Genomic DNA, 24416 nt, shown 5'->3' with positions numbered 1-24416 from the left:
CATGAGCTCACTGATGTCATAAAATATCAGTCTGCTTTTTATTCCATCTGTTACTCTTGGTCAGAGGCATCCGTAAATATTTAATTTATACCTAGGGTTACGTCCTACCTAAGTTTAATGGTGCAATGCTCAAATATTTAGTAATGCGAAAATTGTGAATTAGTGCCCATTTACTTCACAACTAGGCTAAGTTGTAATGTACGTATAGCTGGTGCAATCGGCCCCTGTTGCTTAGTGCAGTTACATCGTCTTCTAGCGCTTCTTCGTGACAGTCATGGTTCAACTGTGAATGTTGCCACCTTGTGGATTCACTTATTAGTGCAAATAATTTGAGGCGCATGTGCATACTGCAGGTTCAGGGTACGCGTGGTAAGAAATAAAACAGGCTGCACATGCTCAGTGCTCGAACACTCTGCAGTTTGTCTCACAAGTCACTAGACGTAGATCAAAATGGTTGTTGTGACAAAAGTGATTTTCTGAATTTAGGTGGAATTTTTAGGTGAACAACATTCCGATCATGTTGCATGCACAGCAGGGCTGCACCTAACGATTATTTTTTTATCGATTAATCTAACGATTATTTTTCCGATTAGTCGATTAATCTAACGACTAATTTGCCATTTATTCTAATGATTTTTTTATCATTATTACTTGATTAATATAACAATTAATTAACCCAAAATAAATATAAAAAACTTGTCTCATTAATATTTCAATATTTTATTAAATCATCTTCTCTTAAACACAAACAAATGTACAAGAAACAAAGTGTGCACTGCAGGGCATTATTCTGCAACAAAAAACAGTGTTACTATGAATGCAAATTTTAATACAGTGAAAACGAAATGTCTATTAGCATAACATATATATATATATATATATATATATAAATAAATAAAAATTTCCAACATTCTTTTCAATGTCCATGTACTAAAATAAAATAATTGATGCCATGAGTGTACCTTCATTAACTATTACTATTATTTTGAATGGCCATGGAAAATGAAGCAATGTGATAACAATTTTACCTGGTCGCAAAAAGTAGTTCGTTAATTTACCTCATGAACTTTCACCTTTTTCAACTTTTTCACCCTTTATGCTTCGCAGAGCTAATGTGTGCTTCTAAATCACTTGCACCTTTATTAGCAACTGACACATAAGTGCCAGCTTTACATGTCATACATTCTGCTTCCCACGGATCTTTTTCACAGGAATTTTTTTTGCAAATCTTCGGTAAATTTGAACTTTCGTTTGGGCATGGTTTCCACTCAGCTGTCATTTGCTGCTACTGTCAATCATCTGTTTGATGCCGAACACAACAGTGCTTTGCGCGTTCACGGAGGGATTAACAGGCAGAAATTTGGCCAATAGTTGCTGCAAGCCTCTTATAATTGACCAACTGGTGTGCGAGAAGGCGGGACTTACAAAGAGGGGTTAAAGCAATGCAAATATGCGTGAACACAATGTATTAGACCAGATGCACATCACAATGCAACTAAAGTCACCCTATGTTAGCAGTATGGTCACCCTATGTTAGCAGTGGTGCAAAAATTACTTTTAACATGGGGGTGATGAGGAAACATTTAGAAAATCAATTTTAAGTGACTACTACTAACAGAAGTACGTGTCGTAATACTAAATGTCATGCTTGGGTGGGGACAAAAAGTAAACAGGACTTACGGTGCTGCCTTGCTGCTGTCTTGACAAAGCGCTTCGGGATGCTTTCGCTTCAAGTGTTCGTTCATGGTGGTTGTACTGCTGTGATAAGCCATTTCCAATTTGCTTAGCTTACACAGCACCACACTGTTGGGTCTCTGGCTAAAATACTCCCACGCTTTAGATGACCATAGGCAAGTTTTTTTTTTAGCTGCAGCTTGTTCTTCGGGGGAATCCATACTTAAACCGGGCGCTGCCATTTTAATTACTCCACTGCAACGCGCCGACACGTGTTATGCAAATTGACGTATTTCTGTAATCGATGATGTCGATTACGTTGATGAATCGTCCCAGCCCTAATGCACAGCTGTCTTCTAAAAAAAAAAAGTACAGTAAAAAAGTGAAAAATAACTGATGAATGATCAAGTTACATAGTAATTTCCCATCAATGGTCAAAAATGAAAATTTTATTGGTTGACCACAAATATGTTGGTTGCCTTTTTGCCAATTATAACTGACACTGAAGCACAACATTGAGCATCCCTTCAGATTACTCTGTGACAAGAAAAATATCATAAACGCCTTCGTAAAATCCAAATAGTCCACGTAATCCCATCTGGGTAATTCTGCAGTGAACACTCTGGCATTCTTTCATGTAAACTTCTCCGCCAGTAACAGCAATCCTTGCAATAATCTCTCTCATCAAATCAACAGCACTGGCAGAACGTCTGGCAGAGTGCCTCTGCCATCACACTTTATGAATTATACAGAAATAGGATATAACATCGCACATGTTCCAAAACATACAAGCGATGCTCTGGGGCCTAATTTATCATTGTTATTCAAGTGCTCACTCACCTCACACTTAAAACAAAATCCTTCTAGATTCTAATTAAGCTCTAAGGTACATCCCAAGGGTTCTGCTTTGGCAAAGAAAAGCACTTTGATTTATGTAGCACTTTGTCGTTAGCGCTTCAGGCCTGCCTGTTGCGAACAAACTAGTGATAAATATGAGCATAGAGCAATTACTCATATTTGTTAATTAACTCCTGCTAACAATGTTTTTCTCCACAATGTAATGAAAACACAGCAGATTGAACACAAATATGCCTCATTATTTCATGTCTCCACCTACACACAATTAAGATGGAAATAATTTTCTGCCATGGAGCCCTTGCTTTGAGGGGCAACTTCCACAGCATACCAAAAAAAGGCTGTTTAGCCAGCACAAGCAGCAATCACATGGAACTGATAGTCTTTAAATGCTGTAATTAGCTCTCAACCTTGTGGCTGTCCGACTGCATCCCACTAATATGTGAACACATGCACTTGTGAATTTCTTCAAATATCATAGCTCTCCTCTGCAGCCCTTAAGCCTCCGTTAGATGAGGGCCAGACGTTCTCTCTCCCTCTCTCTTTCTCTCGTTTAAAGAGAAGATAGCTTAGGAATCTTTTTTAAGGAATGGTATATAAATAGATAGTATCCTACAGGACTTCAGCAGTAGTACTGGATTGAGATCAAAGATGTTAAACATAGATGTCTCACATGCCAAGGCAGAGAGCTCCAGTGAAAACCTATATGGCTAAATAAATCAGATCCTTACATATGCACAGCCTGTCATTTTCATAGACTGAGCAGCATGGAATGTTACTATACTGAAGAGACATTGTTTATATGCTCATCCCACAAAGATTACACTGATAACAATTCTCTCTCTCTCTCTCTCTCTCTCTCTCTCTCTCACCACTAAGAGAATGTGTGCAACAGATCAAAATGGCCGTTCAGCAAAGCATTTACAGACACTGGATGTCAAACAGTATCAGTGTTTCAGCTCGGACTCCACCCTGCTGCCTAATTAGTTGCGATCACAACCTTCTTTTACACTCTCAGTGAGGCTGAGGAGTGAATTGAGCCCGTGTGTAAACAGAGCAGTAGAGTATCCAGCCTACAGAGCATTGACATGTGGCTTAGGAGAGCAATGGGAGATCAATGCTCTCATACAAGGTTTATCAGGCTGAGTAAGAGTCCTAAAACTGTATACCCTAGTAAGACTCCAAACTGTACTGTCCAGCAGGCCAAATGAGCAGATGCTAACACTGCAGCAACAGCTGGTGACCCCTGCAGCAGTGCACAAGTGGACTGACTGTATATTTACATGAAAGTGGGCAGACAGTCACATATATAAAATGCATTGAACAGCAGAATGAACGTTTGCTAAAGGTGAAGTGTGTTATTTATCTTCAACTAGTGGCATCAAACTGGTGTCGCAAAAACTCCGCTTGTCTGACATTGGTCTCTTAAACTTGTAGTCTCATCCCAAACTCAATATTGTTACTGTGTCGGGCCACTCAGACAAACAGAGCAATACTGAAAATGGCACAGAGCACCAGTGTTTACACTTTTCAGGGAAATCAGTGCATGAACGGCTTCAAAACACATCAAGTACAGCTACAAATAATTGTCTATGCATATTCAATATCATAAAAAAATGTAATACATATTACTTTTGAAGTGCAATTCATGCTATCCTCATGCTATGTAATTTTTTTATATGTGGCAGTTTAGGGGAGATATGAAATTTAATTTAAATGCTGCTAAAGTCACAACAAAACTGCAAATGATCAAGCTGAAAATACTTTTAAATCAAACAGCAGGACTACATAGGGATACTTTAAGTCTATTCTCTCTGAAGGACACCGAGATTCTTCCAATCACTGAGCATATTGCTATTCATTTTACTATTTTCACACTTCATTAGCTGTTCACTTTAAATAATTTTGCTCTAATCATTCAGCTTGCATTACAACTAATTATTATACATTACTCCACTGCTCCCTTAAAGCAACTAATGGAGAGGGGGGTGAGGAAAAGCTGGGTTTCTATTTACCTTAGGTACAGAACAAAGGGTGAAATGGTAAGAGTGAAAATTGTATAACAATAGATTAGCTGTAATAAAAGAGTCAAAGTGCTCATCAGTGATGAGTTACATACAGTATATAGTCCCATTAAAACCCTGCGATCTCTTTTCTTCACTCCAGATGCGTTTAACCATTATTTAGGTAAAGGTGTTTCTAAGTACTTAGTGAGAAAAACACCTTAGTGCAACTGAAAGCACAACACTTTCTGTTCGCTGAACAACAGAAGTGTAAATCATGTTTGAATACGACGCTGGAAAAAACACTAAAAAACCATGAAAAACAATGTCTGATTCCTCAGGGTAAACATTAAAATACTCTTGTGTATCTTTCTTTCCTTTTTTCTTAAAACAAAACAAAAAAAAAAATTGCAAATTGCATATTAGTTTCAACCAAACACCATGTCTCAGATATTATGAAGGTCCTCCTGTAGCTAACAGGCTTCTGTGGCACAGCTCTTGTAAAAAAAAAAAAAAAAAAAAAAAACATACCTTAACCCTACATTAACCATAATATACAATGGTGACCAAAAGTTTTGAATAATGTACAGATTTTGCTCTTATGGAAATACATTAGTACTTTTATTCACCAAAGTGGCATTCAACTGATCACAACGTATAGTCAGGACATTAATAATGTGAACAATTACTATTAAAATTTGAAAAAGAAAAATTCAGAACTTAAGAGTGTGTTCACACTTGGCAGGTTTGGTTCGATTAAAACAAACTCTGGTGCAATTGTTCTGTTAGTGCGGTTCATATGAACAAGTGTGAACGCTGCCATCCGAACCTTGTTGCGCACCAAACAAGCGAATTGTGCTTGAATTGTGGGTCTCGGTCCACTTCCAAACGAACTCTGGTGCGGTTCGATTGATATATGAACGCAACATGGACCAAAGACGTCTAAACGGATCAAAAACAGGAAGTAATTTGCCTAATACTGACCTCAAGCATACCTGGTTCTTCTCATCATAGGAGCTATGTTGCCTATTACAGTTCAGTACAGGTTTCGTAACTGCCGTCAGCTGTCCTTGCAGCATATCTTCGTTTGTGTGTGCAGCGCAGGAAATCCTGCCGCTGTTTTGACTCCTTTACACATTTTATTAGCTCTTCATTTGTTCTCAGCTGGTAAAAATACCACCATATATACATATATAAATCTAACGAGCGCATTTCGCCCAGCAGCCAACACTGTTTTGGATGTTCAGCAAGTTCCGTTGCAAAATATACGTCATAAAAGCTGTCCAATCAAGTTGTGACTTTTTCCTGATGACTTCTGTTTCGTATCTTTAGGTTCGGTGTTAAAAATGCCAGTGTGAATGCTAAGCGAACCAGGACTAAATGTATCGTTTTCTTTTTTGGTCTGGACCAAGAGAACCGAACTACAAGTGTGAACACACCCTTAAACTACTTCAAAGAGTTCTCATCAGAAAATCATCCACATGCAGCAATGACAGCTTTGCAGATCCTTGGCATTCTAGCTGTCAGTTTGTCCAGATACTCAGGTGACATTTCACCCCACGCTTCCTGTAGCACTTGCCATAGATGTGGCTGTCTTGTCGGGCACTTCTCATGCACCCTACAGTCTAGCTGATTCCACAAAAACTCAATGGGGTAAAGATCCATAACACTCTTTTCCAATTATCTGTTGTCCAATGTCTGTGTTTCTTTGCCCACTCTAACTGTTTCTTTTTGTTTTTTTGTTTCAAAAGTGGCTTTTTCTTTGCAATTCTTCCCATAAGGCCTGCACCCCTGAGTCTTCTCTTTACTGTTGTACATGAAACTGGTGTTGAGCAGGTAGAATTCGGTGAAGCTGTCAACTGAGGACATGTGAAGCATCTATTTCTCAAACTAGAGACTCTGATGTACTTATCCTCTTGTTTAGTTGTACATCTGGCCTTCCACATCTCTTTCTGTCCTTGTTAGAGCCAGTTGTCCTTTGTCTTTGAAGACTCTAGTGTACACCTTTGTATGAAATCTTCAGTTTTTTGGCAATTTCAAGCATTGTATAGTCTTCATTTCTAAAACAATGATTGACTGACAAGTTTCTAGAGAAAGCTGTTTCTTTTTTGCCATGTTTTACCAAATATTGACCTTAAGACATGCCAGTCTATTGCATACTGTGGCAACTCAAAAACAAACACAAAGACAATGTTAAACTTCATTTAACGAACCAAATAGCTTTCACCTGTGTTTCATATAATGGCAAGTGATTTTCTAGTACCAAATTAGCTATTTAGCATGATTACTCAAAAATAAGGTGTTGGAGTGATGGCTGCTGGAAATGGGGCCTGTCTAGGTTTGATCAAAAATTACTTTTTTCAAATAGTGATGGTGCTGTTTTTTTTTACATCAGTAATGTCCTGACTATACTTTGTGATCAACTGAATGCCACTTTGGTGAAATAAAGTACCAATTTCCTTCCGAAACAGCAAAATCTGTACATTATTCCAAACTTTTGGCTGCCAGTGTAGGTGCTCAATTTTCTTCCTACCTAAATATATTTAAATAGTAGCCCCCAAAACACACACGCACACATTAATACTCTCTCCACAAACTCCAGATGGGAGCCAGCTGCTGAAGTCTTCAATAGAACTTTATTAGAGGCTAAATGCAACATTCAATCACACTTAAGCAGCGAGTGCAGACTGGTGTTTCTCTCAAGGATTCCTCAGAGGCTTATAAAAGACCCATCAGCAATGAAGCAATCATGGTACAATTTTTGGAAACCATCTACAAAGCATCCAGTCTCCAGTATTAATATGCATATCAAATAAATATCAGCAGCTGGCTCAGCAGTGAGGAAAACCATATGGTTGGTGGCTATAAAAATGAATGCAGCTTCACACATTTTTCTCCTTTTCTTTCTATCGCCTCTGGCAGAGGCTTGTCATCAAACAGAGAACATAAGTCTTAATGTGTTACAGTACAAGCAAAAGAAAATGAATGTCCACTGCCCCATCTTAATGAGAACAAAAGCTCTTCCATACAGAGCAGATGTGTGTAATTTTCATTGCAAGAGAAAATACGCTGTCATGGGCATGATAACAATTTCACGGTTTGTGACTCGGAGAGGAAGAGCAAATGTATGAGAGGTCCTTTTCTCTCTACTCTGTCTGTGATACAGCATCATTCTACATGCTAGTCAAATGATTAATTGTCCTGGGTTGTTCTGTCAAGCACAATTTAAACTAATTGGCATGTCAGCACAAGCTGCCAGTCTTTGGAAATCAGTGCCCTTGGAGCAAAGTGCCGCAGCTACAGAACAAAACCATGTACCTGTTTCGCCTCAGGCACAGGAGAAAACAGTAGGTCCTGTCTATAGACAAAGTAACTGAATAAACGAGCCCAAATGAAAAGCAGATAATCCACCTGATGCAAATCTGATATTTGTTAAGTGCTGAAGTAAACATAAGATGAAGGAAATCCACTCAAATAGAAGAGATGGCAGAGACAGAGGAAAAGAAAAATAATGGAGTGTGGGAATGCAGAGTGAGAGAGCATACTCCTGTACTGCAGAGCCACTGTGTACGAGGTCTAACATTTTATTTAACCTTAATTACAGAGAATTGCATTCCCATGGAAAACAAAAGGTATTTCTTATCAGTCTAATGAGCCCCTTTAAGGATCCAATAAAAATAGAGATAGAAAGAGCGTGAGAGAGAGATGGTGCCTTATCAATTTGAGTTCTTAATTCTTATGAAGAACTTAATTTAAAGAAAAGTAATAGTTACCCTATCTTGTGTGAGTGTGGGGGAGGGTGTTATCCATTGTATCAGTAACCAATGACCTTTATAAACTAATGGCAAACATACATTGTTCCCTAATTTCCATAACACTGTCTCCAGCTGCATACTATCACTTTCCTGCTTTGAAAATCGAACAGAATGTCAAGATGAGGAAGGAAGGAAGGAAGGAAGGGAACCAATAAAGAAAGCAAGAAAGAAAAAAGTTTAAAAATATAACACTGCTCTGTAAGTAGCCTTGACTTCACCAACTCTTAGGTCTGTTGTTATTCTTTCTAGTCATTTCAATATGTGTTCTGCTTGCTTATTCAAATGAGTCTTTTGTTTACCCCACTATTGATCTCTTTGCTCAGTGAGCCTTACTGGTATTTGCACACCTGCTGTCTTTGTCAGTTCATACAGGACAACCTGGATCCACAAAGCATTGTGGGTATGTGTGGTGCAACACTGGGCAATCTGACAAAGAACTTCCAGAAGCACTGCTGTATGATTTTATATTGTCACCTGGCACACAGTATCAGAAATATCATTCTTCAGTTAATGAGATCCACCCTCTTTCTTTGCCCCAAGAGTATTGCGTCAAAACAAGGACCCTTTTACAAAAGTTTGAGTGAAGACAGAATAGTCATATAGAGAGGCATGAGTAACTAACTGACCTGAACAATCATGGTGTGAATTACGGCAAGAACCGGAGACCCATTGGAAACTATTTTGTGAATAACCTGATTGAAGTCTTCGCTGATGCAGATCTGAGCAGATCCCTTCCTGTTCGCTGTAACTCCGCCTCGTCACTTGCTTCAAGCACCGTAACTTTGCTCTTCAAGCCCTTGCAAAACCGCATTTCACTGATGTTACCATTCAGTAAGCCAGAAGTCTTTTAGCCTATTAAGAGCACTAGAGTTTTAGTTAATACTGAGCTCTTAGAATTTGTTTTTAGACATTTTTAATTTGATAAATAATAGTCTCAAGAGCAGCTTTTGAGAAGTAAAAGTGGCTGTTTTAACCATAAAGTAAGAAAATGTGCATTGTGATGCAAACTTATTGAGTCACGTACTCTAGGAGTGCCATTAGGGATGTCCACGGATAGTTGATATTCGGTTAACCGCTCGAGGCACCACTGTTCGAATTACCAAAATCATGTAGGATATTCTACACATTCAACAGAGGTCTTCAACCCAACCTGAACTCAACATGTTCGGACAAACCGTCGGGTTTTGGGTCAAGTAAAAGGCGAGTTGGGAGGCTGTTCAAACATGCTTTTCTGTGCGTCTGTGCTGTTTTTCTAAATATTGTTAATATCACATGCTGGAAGGACATCTTTGAATGTTGGCATTTCACTGTTTTTCTTTCAGCATTTTGTGCAAGATCACCACATTTTTAAACACCAAGTAAAGTTAAAAAGAACTTTCTTTTTTATAAACATATCACAAAACACCTGCATGTTTCATTCGCTGCGTTGTTCTGCTTTCTGAAGAAGTTCAGGTTGCAAAGAGGCCTTCATGTGACTGTTGTGCCATTAAACATGACTCCAGATTGTTTTTCACCAAGGAAAGTTTCAGCACTTTATAAAATGTAAAACAGTGTTTTTTTCCCCTTTTGCTCTGGTGTGCATATTTACATACCACTCATTTACATAGCACATTCGATTTACAATAATTAGACATGTTCAATGCCATTTGATTTTAAACCATTTAAAGAGGCTATTTAACCACAGCAGTGTAACTCCACACACATGACAATACTTGTGTTTGCTCCCTTATGGAAATGTGAACCTTCCTGGACAGAGTGCATATAAAGGCAGTAACAGTTTGATTATTTTTGTTTGAGTTTAATGTGGGATTTTATCACTTGAAGATCCATATATTGTGCTATTTAGACTCACAGCACACTGTGCACATTATTTGCTGCTACTTTGAGTGTTTGAGGAAATTCCATTGCAATAAACATTCTTTATTCCCACATCCCGACTCTCGATGAAAAAAAATATTAACTGTTCATGAAACCTTGCGGTTAACTGAATGTTAAAAATGGAAACCGTGCACATCCCTAAGTGCCTTCTTTGAAAACAGCTTGATTCAGAACAAAAACTGTTTTTAGGTCACTGAAAATATTCCTGCAATAAGCCTGAGAGGTCGATAACTTGAGAGAAGCAGGACAAAGCTTGAAGTTGCGAGAGCTTTGAGAGCCCAAAATACACTGTGTAGGGTTGTGCATATGAACAGACTGTAAAAAATGAAATTGCATTTTATCCAGCATACAGGGGTTTTTGAGTCACAGAAACTTTGCTTTGCATCTATATAAAAACACGTTAGACCAACAATAGTACCCCAAATGTTGTCCCAACTAATCAAACAGAGTTGTCTGAACAAACAATTTCATGTTGCTGATGTGTGAGTTCCCAGCATGCATTGCAACATGAATAAATTATGTGGTTAGTGTTTTAGGCTTGTTCCTTGCTGTTTGCTGACTTTATTTATGCTTTTTGTTGTTGTTGTTGTTCTTGTTGTTTTTGGCACTGTTAGTTAATAGCTGTATGGTGATGTTAGGAGCTCATCTTTTAACTTAATGAGGTTTGTTGATAGTCACTGTTATTGAGGTTTGTGTATTAAGAATTGAGGTCTATTGTGTCAACATCAAACAATTGTTCATACCACCTTGCCTCGCAAGACATACCTCTCCAGAGAAAAAGATTGCTCGTAACTTCATATAAAAGTACTTAAAATGGTGACAAAATGAAAGTTCTCACATTGTGAATTGTGAGTTGGGTGAACTAGAAATGAGTAGTTCTCTCAACAAGAATTTTTGCATTTAGTGAACTACGATTAACTGGATAAAAATGAACATTTTATTTCCTGTATTTTATTAAAATATGATTTTTCAAAAACTGAAATGATAAAGGGCGTAAGGATTTGGTTTGATTTACATTACTGAATTAACAATTCTTTACTCTCACAAAACTTTGAACAAAGCCTGAATCATAAAAAGTTAAGTTTAAATGTATTATTATTATTACTTTCAGGACATCTGCGAAACAGTTGCTTAACTTGAAAAACTTAACAAAAAAAAAAAATGCTCATCAGTAAAGAGTAAAATGATCCATAGGGCATCTAGTGGGACAAAACTTAGCCCAGCAGAAGGCAATAGTGACACCAGAATAGAAATATTAACAATTCTGCCCAACTGAAAAATACATAATTATGTTAGACTCATACAGTATGCTTGTACACTGTCACTAATTATATACATTTAAGTATTTTAATATTATAGTTTTTAAAATAGTATTTTCACTGATTACATGTTTCTAAACTATTCTTTTCAAAAAAATTGCGTATGTTTATCCAGCAAAATAATGTTTGCCATTGTATAAATTTACTAGTGAAATCAGACATTACATGTGGCATTATCAGGAGGACTTTCAAATATGAGGACCCTTAGCATTATTATACATTATATTCAGCATTGCATACAGTTTAATATAGTACAATCATCTGTAAACCCTGTGCAAATTCACTCTCTCACTGAAAAGACTTATCCCGGTGCTCTCTGTATTACATGCGCTTCCATGGGCAGGAGAAAACACTTTAAAAACCAGCACACCTTGACTGAGACTTCAGTCTGATATCCATGAAAGCTGCACAATTGATTACATTGAAACTGAACTCGTGGTATGATGTTGGACAGTTTAATCAAAATGATTGCGCTCTCTTTCTCCATTGCGATCGGTTTGATTGACACGGATGCACGCGCTCGCTTGCTCGTTAGAGTTTAACAGAAACTCGCTTGTGGTAAGAACAAAAAGTTTTGCGAAATACACGGCTGATTTTGAATTCATGACATGTTTACATTATAAAACATTGACAATAGCAGTAAAATGTAAGTGATGCGCTGGAGAGAAAAAACTCTTCAGTGCAACAAACTGCACAATCACTCTGTAAATGCACATGACGCAGCAACCGCTCCACATTAAACTGTATACTATCTTCTTTGAAGTGTTTATAAAGTGCTCTTGTGCACTGAACAACTTGGGTCATGTTTTTCCGCTACAGCTTGTCTATGTTGTTTTTCAAATGAGTTTTATCACGCAACACATTTTTCACTGGGCTGTGAAGTGACGTCACTGATGGGGCTTCTCCGTGCTTACTGCAAATATCCAACTAATCGATAATGAAATTCGTTGTCGATGATTTCCATTATCGATAATTATCGATTTTATCAATTAGTTGTTGCAGCCCTAAATCGTACTGCATCATGTTGTGTTGAATTTTTAAGTTTGCCCAATGATTCATTTTTTACAGTGAACATACACTTTCCAGACAGTTCTTTAAATGGTCTGTCTTCCCTTTTTTAGCTTTAATGATGTACAAAAGGTCAAAGGAAATGAGAGCAATCATTAGTCCAATTATAATCTCAGAAACACTGCACTTGAAGAGCTATAGACAGAACAAAATAAATTCAGACACACGTTCTCTTCTTTGAAGAAAAACAATTTTACAATTTTGAATTTTATATCAATACACATGCAATCCACAGCCATGAGACTTTACAGTCAGTAGCTAGGTGTTAATATTACTGGATATGAAAAGTAAATATTCTATGTAATCATTAACTCCAGTTTAAAAGTTCTATAAATGTAGCAAGTAGCTAAAAATAGTAGCAATAATACTTTATAAAATTTTCTTTGCTCAACATGACAAAGACATTTTGTAACCACACAATGACAGACAGATGTGACCTGTTTTTTTTTGAAAAAAAAAAAAAAAATGTATGGAAAGGTTTACCTCAGCTCTTATCAGAAGCTATTGTCATAACTGGAATATCTTTCGACTGATCAGCATTCCAGATTGGCACCCTTTGTTTTGTAACAATGCGATTTCAATGCGAGTATTTTGGAACAGGATGAGAATCAGAATTTCAGCTCAGCTCTAAACAAAAGGAGGAGGACATGTTAAACCCTCTCCACATAGCTGACTGGCACAATGTGTTGTCAGAGGCACTGTGCCCTTAGCATGGGGCACATTCCTGTCTTGAAGAGGAGCCATCAAACATTTGTTCAACACAATCTCAGGGGAAGATTTGGTGACAGTTTTCAGCAGCTTGGGATCAATGATGCCTTTTTCTTACCTTCTCTCTCTCCTAATCAAAACACACACACACACACACACACACATGCAAACACAAAGAGAAGTGGCTCTGCTACATGATGTGTATGGAATAACATCACACTAGGTTTATTTAATCAAATATTCACTTATATCTCTAGTGAGGAACAAACCCACAAAAACAGACAATTATTTAATCTGGCTCACTTAAATAAAAAAATCGACATATAGGACCCAGATGTGGCATGTAGGTGATATAGGAGGAAATTGGATGAAGAGCATTTACAGGAAGCATCATGTAGAGGATTAAAGACGTGATTTATAGAGCATGATCTGGCCTGGCTAATGGTGTGTGTCAGCTACAAATTTACATATATTTGCACAGCCACACAGCATCATATCAGCCAGCTACTAAATCAATCATAGTGAATGCTAAAGAGTGCTGAAGATAGGGGTTAGTGTAAATGAGCTCCTGAGCCTCAGGCTTGTTCTGGCATGGTTACCTTTTCTTCCATCAATCACTGATGCATCTGAGATGGGCACTGGTCACAGTTAGCTGTGGAGGACTCAAGTGAATTAGAGGCCGTTCACATAGGATGAGCAATTGCGTCAGTCTGCACTGTTTTGGAATTTTGTTTCTTTATAAACAAACGTTAGAAAATAGGGTGGGTGGTAAACCAGTTAAATCAATATATCAGTAGAAATGTGTCAGCCATTTTGAGTATGGTCTGGTAGGGAATGAGCATGCCAATTAGAGGTTGTACCATAAATAATCATTATACAATTTTTATACATAAGTAGTTACTTTTGATAATTTGCATTAAAATTTGCCCTTTTTCTCACGGTTGTGGACAAGATTCCTTAACTTATTTTCTTTCTTATTTTCTTTTTTTTTATCTGTCAAAATGATGGGCAGTATTGTGCAATTATCCGTCCAAGTTGAAAACATCTGGTAAATAGCGAAACATTTCCTTTGTATAAACAATAATGTGTAGGCCTATGTCGTGATACATATCTTTATCAACAACAACCAAAACTCATTTACATTCATGATGTAAACGCCTGCCTATATCCTATTTTTTTTAAACGGTGTGTATAAGAGAACTTATCTCAAGACAGCTGCATGTTCAGTTTGATGTGCTGTGACTAGCTGGTTTAACGCAAGGCCAGGTTATATGTGAACGGCACCTTATATTGCTACATTGCTAAGTCACTTCCACACACACAATGAGATTAGAGGTGGGGAAAAAAATATTTATGTTAAAGTTTCATGATATTTTTCCACGTGATATTGTATCGATGTTTGCACGCCAAATATCGATATTATTATTTACATTTGTCCACATTAATAATGTGGTGATGGGCAAAATGTTTCTATTTGCCAAATCAATGTGCAGTTATCATGCTTTACACATAATCACCCTCCCTTACTAAAATTTGTTACGATTTTACAGTAGTAACATTAACTTATTTTGTTATTTTGACAAAAATTTTAGTATCAAATAAATTAGGCTAACCTTTTAGGTGAAACTGTGTTGTAATAAATGTTTTTTTTTTTTTTTTTAAGTGTTTAGGCTACTATTGTATTCATAAATACAATAATTTATTTTTAGAAAGACCAGCTACATTGACCTAACCACAGAAATAAGGAACCATTATGGTCTTATATGCTTATGGCTTTGCATTGTACATTGATATTAGGAAATAAACTGGCCTTGTTTTGTAAACTGGCACTTTTATATTAATTTAACATTGCTGTAACAGTTAAAGGACAGGCAAGGAGGAGGCGGGAACCGACTGAACAGTAAACATAACGTTTAATGATAAAACCCAACATAAAACATAAATGAACAGACACACATGCAACGTGGCCGCGTGCGTCTCTCTCCCTCGAACCAGCGTCTCCGGCTGCCCCTTATCTCGCTCTCCCGCTGATCAGCTGATTCAGCACCAGCCAGGCTCCATCACGGCCCGGCCACGCCCTCCTACTCGTCACAATCCTCCCCCGCCCGATTCAGGGCGAGCGAAAACACAGAGAGAGAGAGAACTTGCTTGCCGGCTCCCAGACACGCTGTCGCCCGGTCCTCAACCGCTCCTCCGCCCTCTGGCAGACGCCAGCTCACTCCACCTCCGGCGGACGGTCAAGGTTCCTTCAGCCCCTGGCGGATGGAACTGCTCCTCCCCTTCTTGGCAGCCATGGCTGTCTGCCTGCGGACGGAGGGGTCGCTGCCGGCCGCCGAGAGCCGGAGGAACCGCGGCTGCTCCCCTGGCAGATGGCAGCATCAAGGACTCCGCGACAGCACATCCCTCCTCCCTACCGGGTTTCGGCACCACTGTAACAGTTAAAGGATAGGCAAGGAGGAGGCGGGAACCGGCTGAACAGTAAACAGTACTGTAAACAAATGTCTCCGGCTGCCCCTTATCTCACTCTCCCACTGATCAGCTGACTCAGCGCCGGCCGTGCTCCATCATGGCCCGGCCACGCCCTCCTCCTCATCACAAATGCATTTGGTGATTTGGAAACAGTTTTCTTAAGTCCAATGAAGACGAATGAGAAACACTGAGTGAAATACCGCAATATATAGTAGTTTTGAATTGCAATACACCAAAAATAAAATCGCAATAATATCGTGTTGTGACCTAAATATCAATATTATATCGTATCACCAGTTACTTTGTAATTCCCACCTCTAAATGAGATACAGTACATAAATTATACAATACAGGGCATAAACAACTACCCTCAAATGTCTTCTTGTCTGGGAGGCAAATGTCTAAGTTCACTTAAAGAAACGGATCAATAAAAGACAATAGAGTGAAAAAGAAAAGAAAATAGAGGCAAGGAGGAGACTGCGCACCTGAGAAGTCAGTACTTCTGCAACAACATGAATGAAGGGAACACAGTTTGATTGGTGTGTCATTTTGTTGAGTGTCAGCACAAGATCTGAACTTTCAGTAGCAGATTACATTAACCCTGCCAAATAACAACCTTTGCATCTGTCTGCCATTTCAGGACATAATAGTGGTGATATCGTATCCTGATGAAATATTTCCACTTTCAGTAAATACATCAGTATTCCTGGCAGTGAAAAGCATTTCACTGAACACTTACACATGCTCACGCTCTCAAAATGATGTGTTGTGTATCAAGAATAGGCACAGGAAACTGTATCTTCAGTTCACTTATTAGCAAACAGCTGCCATTTCTTCAGCTGTCAATACTATCTTTCCATCAAATATTGTGTTTGGGGATGTGATAGGAATTTTATCTTTCTCCAATGAACAGCCTGAAAAATATTTTGTTCTCTTATTTCTGATGCTCAGTAAAATTTTACAAATTTGTTCCACTGTCAAACAGAATCCATTTAGAAAGAATCTGACACACGAATTTCTACAAATACACATCTCCACTTCCCCGACAAAGAGGTACTGGGTTACAGAAATTAAAACTCATGAATCAGAGAGTATCCTGCTTCCTGTGTATGTGTATAATGACACTCACTGTGTACACTAAAACACTGTACACAGATCTGAATGTAAGAACGTGTATGGGGATTAATTTAACCCTTGCTTTGAGGATCAATACTAGGCCTCAAAAGGAAAAGCTATATACCGAGGGGAGGAGAGTCTACAGTATGTGTGAGTGAATGCATGCATCTGAATGCAGTCTCCACTGTAATTTTCTATCTCCAGTTGCTGTCAGCTTGTTTCCACCTTTCCTGCATGTAATCCTGAGCAATACTCGTGACGGAAGTACTGACATCATTTTAAAAAAAAAAGAAAAATTTTCAAAAGCATGGATTTTTAATTGAAGTCCAACTATCAGTATTTACTACTTGTCATTACCTTTCAAAAAAGCATTGTTGTTCTTTAACTTGATCTCATGTTACAATGTAATTTGAAATTTCAATTTGAACAATCTCTGATTATACAATTTGAGTAAACTCATAGAAGTTGTTATTCAATGTCCGGAGATTGTATAAAGAAAAAAACTCAGTGTTGGCTATAGTAGTCTTGTATGGTTTTGTTTGTATGATTTGTACAACATACATGGTGCCTTTTACACTTAAAAAATAAAAGACCAAGTGTGTGTGAAATGTTACAGCCATTCCTAAGTGATGTGTTGATGTACACTTCCAAATGCATATGCACATAATCATTTATGGGACAACAAGACAAAGAGATTCAACCATCATATGCATAACTGAATGATGCTTTTCATCAGAGTGAGCGAGAATGAGAGAGGGGGATTGAGAGAGAAAGAGAAAGAAAGAGTTGCATAGAGAGAGAGGGTGAGGGAGAGAGAGAGAGAGTGAATGAATGGGGTTAGGAATGCTGACGTCCACCAAATGAAAGTCGGACTCAGATAAACATTCCCTGCCAAAATGTGCTGTCTCATTATCCCTGTAATGGTTATACTACTTTCTCCTCTGCAACAGCCTCAAATTTTTTCAGTCAAATGTACTGCCTTTGCATAATAAAAAGGATCCTTCTATTACACATCTGCAAAGTATCAGAGTAAAAACAACAATTCAGGTAGGATGCAAATTAGTCCTACCTGACATTATGTAACAACTACCACAAGCTAAGTACTTACAAAACAAGCTCAGAGAGAGTTTGCTTTAGTGTGACAGATCTGTCTTTGACATTTCATTGCTGTTGTTCAATGCAGACCTAAAATTGACCAAATACACAAATGTGCCATTTAAAATGCCACAAAAGAAAGAAAAAAAGAGAAAGGTAAAGTCACATTGCATTCAAAAAATATGTCTGCATTGGTGTATTTAAGCCATCAGGAACACTTTTCTAGTAGATTTGACTGACTGCTACCACATGTTCTCTTCATAAACCCAATGCTCCTGCACAAACCACACTCATTCCCTAGAATCCACCGAATCCAGTGTGGTTGCAGACACAAATCATGAACCCTTATAGCTGCCTCAAGGGTACAGCCCAAAATTTATATCAAGAACTTATAGCTCCAAGCATGAATTTGTCTGTATTTCATAACTGCACTAAAATTATTATTTTTAAATGTCACAGCTGTTTACGGTGCACACCCTTCTAGTTTTTGGCTGTCTGCAAATCAGTTGTGATTGTTGACCTTTCTCATCAAAGCAAATGGTTCATTTTCAACATTTTGGAACTGTTCTGCATCCCAATCTCCTTTTTCTTTCTCTCCTCTGCCACTTTCTTCTCATCTGATTCTTATACAGTGTCTGGCTTTGTAACGTTTGAGTACAGTACCTAAGTTTGTGCCAGTCATTTTGCTTCTATTCTAGATATAAAGAAACATTTGATGGCTGAAACATTTGATGTTGTTGTGATGTGAACTTAATAAAAATTGGACTGGCTCCACAGCCAGGACATTTGCGGAAGCAATACAAGTGAGAACAAAAGTTAAGTGTGGGATGACTCTCTTGAGGCACCATGAGCTGTTTGAAACAACCCAATAAACACCAATACATTACATGCATATTGCATTTCCATGGGAACATTCTTAAATACTTTGTTAAAATAAGTTTGATCAAACAAGCTTTTAGGTATTCTTACACCCTGTTTGCTGAAGCCCTATCCATGCCCCATCTGAAAAAACAAAAACAAAAACAAGCATCTTCGTTAGGTACACACTTGGTGATATTAAGCAACATGTTCACACGGGAAGTCGGCATGATGTTTCTAAGAGTTTCAGTACCCTAGGATCGGCCACATTGTCCGGACTCACTGACCAGCACTATCAAACCTTTTTGCATTGGCTCCTGTGTGTTTACCTTCCCTTAAAGCGTGACTGGAAGTGCGTTGCGTCAGCAACCAGTAATTGAAACCAGTAATTGTGTTTGCATTATCAGTGACGAGCGTGATTCAGAGGTTGCATTTTTCACTCTAACATTTCATTTATACTCTACTTATGGTTAGGTTTAGGTTTGGGGTACAGTTTAAAAAATATGCATTCTGCTGTTGAAAATAATCCAGAGAGCATAATTTTATAAATCGCAAGTGATCCTGTAACAGCTGCCCTGTTTGATTGACAGGCGGTGTATGTGTGTGTTATGAACATGCACGTGTGTTCTGAAAATGCTCGCGCTAATGCGCACCTGAACGGTCAAATACATTTCAAAATTCCGGCAAAATGCCCGTCTTGATGAGGTATTCATGTTAACACAGAGAGTGATGTCTAAAGTGAATGTAAACAGCAGAGAAAAAAGCGGATTTGTATTAAAATGTCGGACTTGTAAGTGTAAATGTAAGCTAATAGACCTGCTTCCGTCTAGTGTGTCATTATAATAATCAAACAACCATAACAAGAAAACGAGAAAACACTCACTGCCCTTGACTGAGTAACTTTAGTAGCTTTAAAAAGTATTAATGTATTATAATCAATCATACAGTGAAGACCAGTAATAGTTTTATGTTGCATTTCATTCTGAATGTTTCCTTGAATACTTGATAGACTACTGCTGTTAAAAACTTTTAAAGCTGTTAAAAAAATAAAAAATAAAAAAATAAAAATCACTGAATTTTCTTAATTTGTATTTTTTGTTCTATTATTTTTAATCTATTTTTATTCATTGCTTTTTTTATTGTTATTTTATTACTGACTGTTTACTAGTCTTGAATAATTACTTATGAACTTGAAACAATTCTTCCATAATTAACAAATTAAATTGTGTTATAATTTGTTTTCGTTTTGAATCTTGTATTGAGAATCGTCAAATTTCACTACTGAAATTTTGGTATTGTGATAATGTATAGCCTGTTTTGTACATGGTAGATCTTGCTGCAATGATGAAAAATTATATCTCATTCCATAGAAGTGTGAGCATCCCTGCTGTTAATGGTGGCGATGGAGGCTTTCCTTTATTTGACTACCATATGTAACATAAAATAATTATCATGTGACAATAGTCTCCTCACCTACCCAGTGCAGTTTACATTTCAATTTCAAGGAAATCCACTGTTAAAAAGATACGTTTTTTTTTATTTATTTTTTTTAAGTTCAATAAATGCATGATGTTTCCAAAGTCAATGAGTAATTGTGTTAAATAATCATGAGCTCAATACTGACCAAAATAATCGTGATTATGATTTTTGCCATAATCGAGTAGCCCTAAATAAAACCCAACCTTAACCCCTTTGCCATTCAATAAAAACAGCAGCACGCTGTCAGTTATGGTTTATGCTGTAGTAATTAAATGAGCTATGGTTCTACTGCCTTGCAGTTTGAGTACATTATAAGTTCTGTGCCGTGGTTGCGGAGTGACTATAAGTCCTGTACTTCATTTAAGGGGGCAGCCAATTAGAGTTCTAAATATGCAGAAAGTAGTGCACGGGCTGGAGTTGGTGGGTCTAAACTTCTCATAAAGATGCTGTAGGCTGATCAAGGGTGATACAATTGTGTATTTAGCTGATATAGATACCATGTAGAACAGCCAGCAATTGCAAAACCATAGCCTGTAGTGTACTTCTAAAACTATATCCATCTCTATTCAAAGTTACATAAACATGCCTTGTCCCACAGTACACTTAATACATCGTAACAGGGTAATAATAGGCTATATCCTACAACATGAGTTTTTGTTAGATTTAATTAGGGGAAAACAAGGGATTTTATTTTTTAACAATAAGGCAGATTTGCAATGATTTGCGCTCCATTACTGTGTCACTTGACACTATTAACAAGGTCAAAATAGTTCAGTCTAGAGTTGTATAAATAAACTTTTCATAACATCATGCTCCTTTAATACAAAGATGGCTTTCCAGTTAAGACATTCTGACATATGATTTTATGGTTTTGTGAATTAGCGAACAACAAAATTTGCACAGAGGGCTAAAATCCTGAAATCACACAACTGTCCCCTCAAGAGCACATAAAAACATTCATGTCATATCAAGCAGAATGTGTAAGGCAGAACAATTCACTCACTGTCCAGTAACACTGAAAGCCCTTTGTCTGAAAGTCAGTTTAACTGCTGATTTAAAAGCATACTATGCATGGTTTGTGTCAGACCTAAATCTAAACGACAGTACTATATGGGGCATTGGTAGAAACTACTGTACTTTAACTACCATCAGAAGGGCATAATTGGTTACTCTTTACAATAAGGTTCTGTTTGTTACCATAAGTTAATGCGTATCATGAGCTAACCATGAATATTGAGTTCTACAGCACTTATTAATCTTGATTAATGTTAACTTATATAAAAAATAAATGTGTTCGTTATTAGTTCATAATAAATTAACTAATGTTACCGTATATAACTCTTTAATTTAAAAAATAAAGTAGCCTATTAAACGTGCTGAGTTCGGGTTAACTTGTGTATTTAACGTTAACAAATACAACCTTAATGTAAAGTGGTATTGAGAAAGTTGTCAAGGGACAAGAAAAAGCGTGCTCGAATCTTGTCAAGCGAACTCTCTATAATAATGTTTTGCACTGAGTGCTTTAGGAGAAATATCAGAAGACTGAAACTGAAGAGTAGGTGAGCAGCCGCTCTTCCACCTGTTCTATATGATGTTGGTGCTTTGGAAAGTAAAAGCACTGGAAACATCAAGAGCAATTCATTAAGCCTCTCCACAGTGTCCATTATTTACGCAAACTCTATGAAAAAAATAAAAAGTGTGTGGCCCCAGGTAAGTCTCGACATTTGTGATGATCTCGAAAACAAAACAGCGAATCAACTTCGCCTCTAGGTTTGAGGAACCAGCTGAGGAGTTCAAACTGCGTCTCTCACCTTGTTGTAGTTGTAGTATCCCAAGCAGTGTGAAAAATCCAAGTTCTGCGGGTCCCCGGGAAGAGAATTCCCTCCGGCTGAAGGATAAAATACATCCATGTTTCCTCTCGCGCTGCTCTATGAAAAGGGCGCAATTTTCGCTCGCTTGTTCCTCAACAATCCAGCCGCGGTGACTGAGGGGACACTGGGTTTAAGGCGGATCAAGGGTGAAGAGAATGGGTAAAAGGGGTGACTTCGGGAGTTTAAGTAATCCTCTTCTATAAACTGTGATCATTGGCCATAGTTTGGGGATGTTGAGGAAGGTTTGGCGATGCTCACACTGCCCGTGCGCCGCGAGGTTCAAGCATGCTTAGAGAAGAGTTGCACAAAGAAAGACAAGCGAGATACCGGCAAACAGCAACTCCGCTCACGAGAGAAGATACACACTTATAGAAACATAAAGTCGCTGAATTTAAAACAAAACGTTGGTCCCGCGCTCAGTGTTTGAAAGACGCATCCATCAATCCACACTTTGCGTTTCAAATGAAGCAATGCAGGTCAGTTGGAGATCACTTTTACTTCTCAACGCTTAGCGAATTGAATCAAATTAACCGCTCCACACACGTGGATAATACTCTCCGACTGCACTGTTAGTCCGTCACAGAAACTTGGGAAACGGTGTTTGCATATTCATCATAGCGCTGTTTTGAGGGAATCTGGACAGCCAATGGTCTTCTGTTTACTTCAGCCAACATCGAGCTGCGATGGCAGGAGTATGAAAGAAGATGTGGAGAGTGGGGCTCATTGCGACCACTCCCCGAGTACCCTTTGCCACACCCCTATCACACTCCGATAGAGTTTGTTTATCACAGATTTCAAAATGTATGGAGGAAAACATACTGGATATAGTCAAACCTCATAACTTCACTTTGCCAGAGAAAACATTTAGCCCAGTTCATTAGATTGTGGGTGTTTGGACAGAATATCTAGGGCACAGTATTTGCATGCAGATTGGCCATTTCCTCTTCAGCTTTTCCCAAGATATTTTCATGAGTACGCACTGTGTTATGGAAAGTGGTTAGTAGTTATAAGCACGTGCATTGAGTTTGGGGGCAGTTGCAAAGAAAAAAAAAATCCTGGTGAGAAACTGTCAAATACTGTAGGTCCTTGTAGCCAAATCAAACGTGGCTAGCCTGCCCTAATGTGACCACCAGGGGCTGGCAACTAAAGACACATCGGCTGCATCCGAAAACGTAGGCAGCTGACTTGCTGCCTTGCTGCTTAATCAGTGAATGGCTTAACTGACAGCTGTTTTAAATGAATGGAACTCTTAAGGAAACTGGTCTCCAAACAGTTTGAAAAGCACCTTATTTTCATCCTGCCTCCATATACAGCCTTCGAAGGCAGCATTTTCCTGATTTCGGACGCAGCCATTGTAGGCATTTTGCAAAGGGTTATCAGCAAAACAATCTCATATAACAAAGTGATCTGAATGGTTTAAAACGTTGTTGTTTTCTGATTTTTCACTTTGAAGCCATTTCATTAGACTTGTAATATGACTTTACAACATCCATGCATTGAATTTTATGCAAGCAACCAAATTATAATCACTTTTGGATAAGTTACTCAAAAATTAGTGATTACTTCTCTAAAATTTACTTTAATGGTTACTTAATTGAAAAAGTAACAAATTACTTTACTTTTACAGTAAGTTACTACTGAAAAGTGTTTGTTTTTCTCCTCAACAAATTCAAAATGTGTAAAATATTTCCTACTTGTTAATTTTTGTCCCTTCAGTAGTCACGGAAACAGATGTGCAAACGGTAAGAACATAATTCATGTTTTAAATATATTCTATATAAATAATATAATTTCAGAAATATGTGTAGCTAACCTAAGAAATGTACTAAAAATAATTAACTTTTATTGAAAGTCAGTCACTGTAATCAATTACAACAATTTAAATTAAAATATGTTACACTAATTTAGACTAGAAAGCAGTAATGGGCAGTAGCTTTACTACAAGAAGTGAAGCTATAAGCTTAACTACATTTCTCAATAGCGAGTTTTTAAATCAAGTAGCTTTTCAGTATAGCGAAGCTATATTTTTCATTGGGTAGCAGCGTAGTGTTGACAAAAGCTACACCTCTACATCATGCCATGTACCGAGTGTTTACCATCACCAGTTTTATATCAAAACAAAAAATGTCCAGTTCACAAAAGAACCACTAATATGAGTCAGTTTTTTATAATGAATTGGTCCCACGTGATAGCAAAGCGGTCTGAATT

General features: G+C 37.8%; 1 protein-coding gene across 1 annotated transcript in view; it reads right to left on the bottom strand.

Moving 5' to 3' along the window:
- Positions 1-22882, bottom strand: part of LOC127444157 (TOX high mobility group box family member 3-like) — a 102486-nt gene extending 79604 nt beyond the window's left edge. The window contains exon 1 of the mRNA XM_051703385.1: positions 22149-22882. Coding sequence (XP_051559345.1) covers positions 22149-22247 — 99 coding nt within the window. The 5' untranslated portion in view covers positions 22248-22882. The remainder of the gene's footprint in view (positions 1-22148) is intronic.
- Between the last annotated feature and the right edge of the window lie 1534 nt (positions 22883-24416).

This window comes from Myxocyprinus asiaticus, chromosome 1 (assembly GCF_019703515.2).
Source record: "Myxocyprinus asiaticus isolate MX2 ecotype Aquarium Trade chromosome 1, UBuf_Myxa_2, whole genome shotgun sequence".
Lineage (NCBI taxonomy): Eukaryota > Metazoa > Chordata > Actinopteri > Cypriniformes > Catostomidae > Myxocyprinus > Myxocyprinus asiaticus.
The sequence above is the reverse complement of the archived record's forward strand: the minus strand, read 5'-3'. Positions and strand labels throughout refer to the sequence as shown.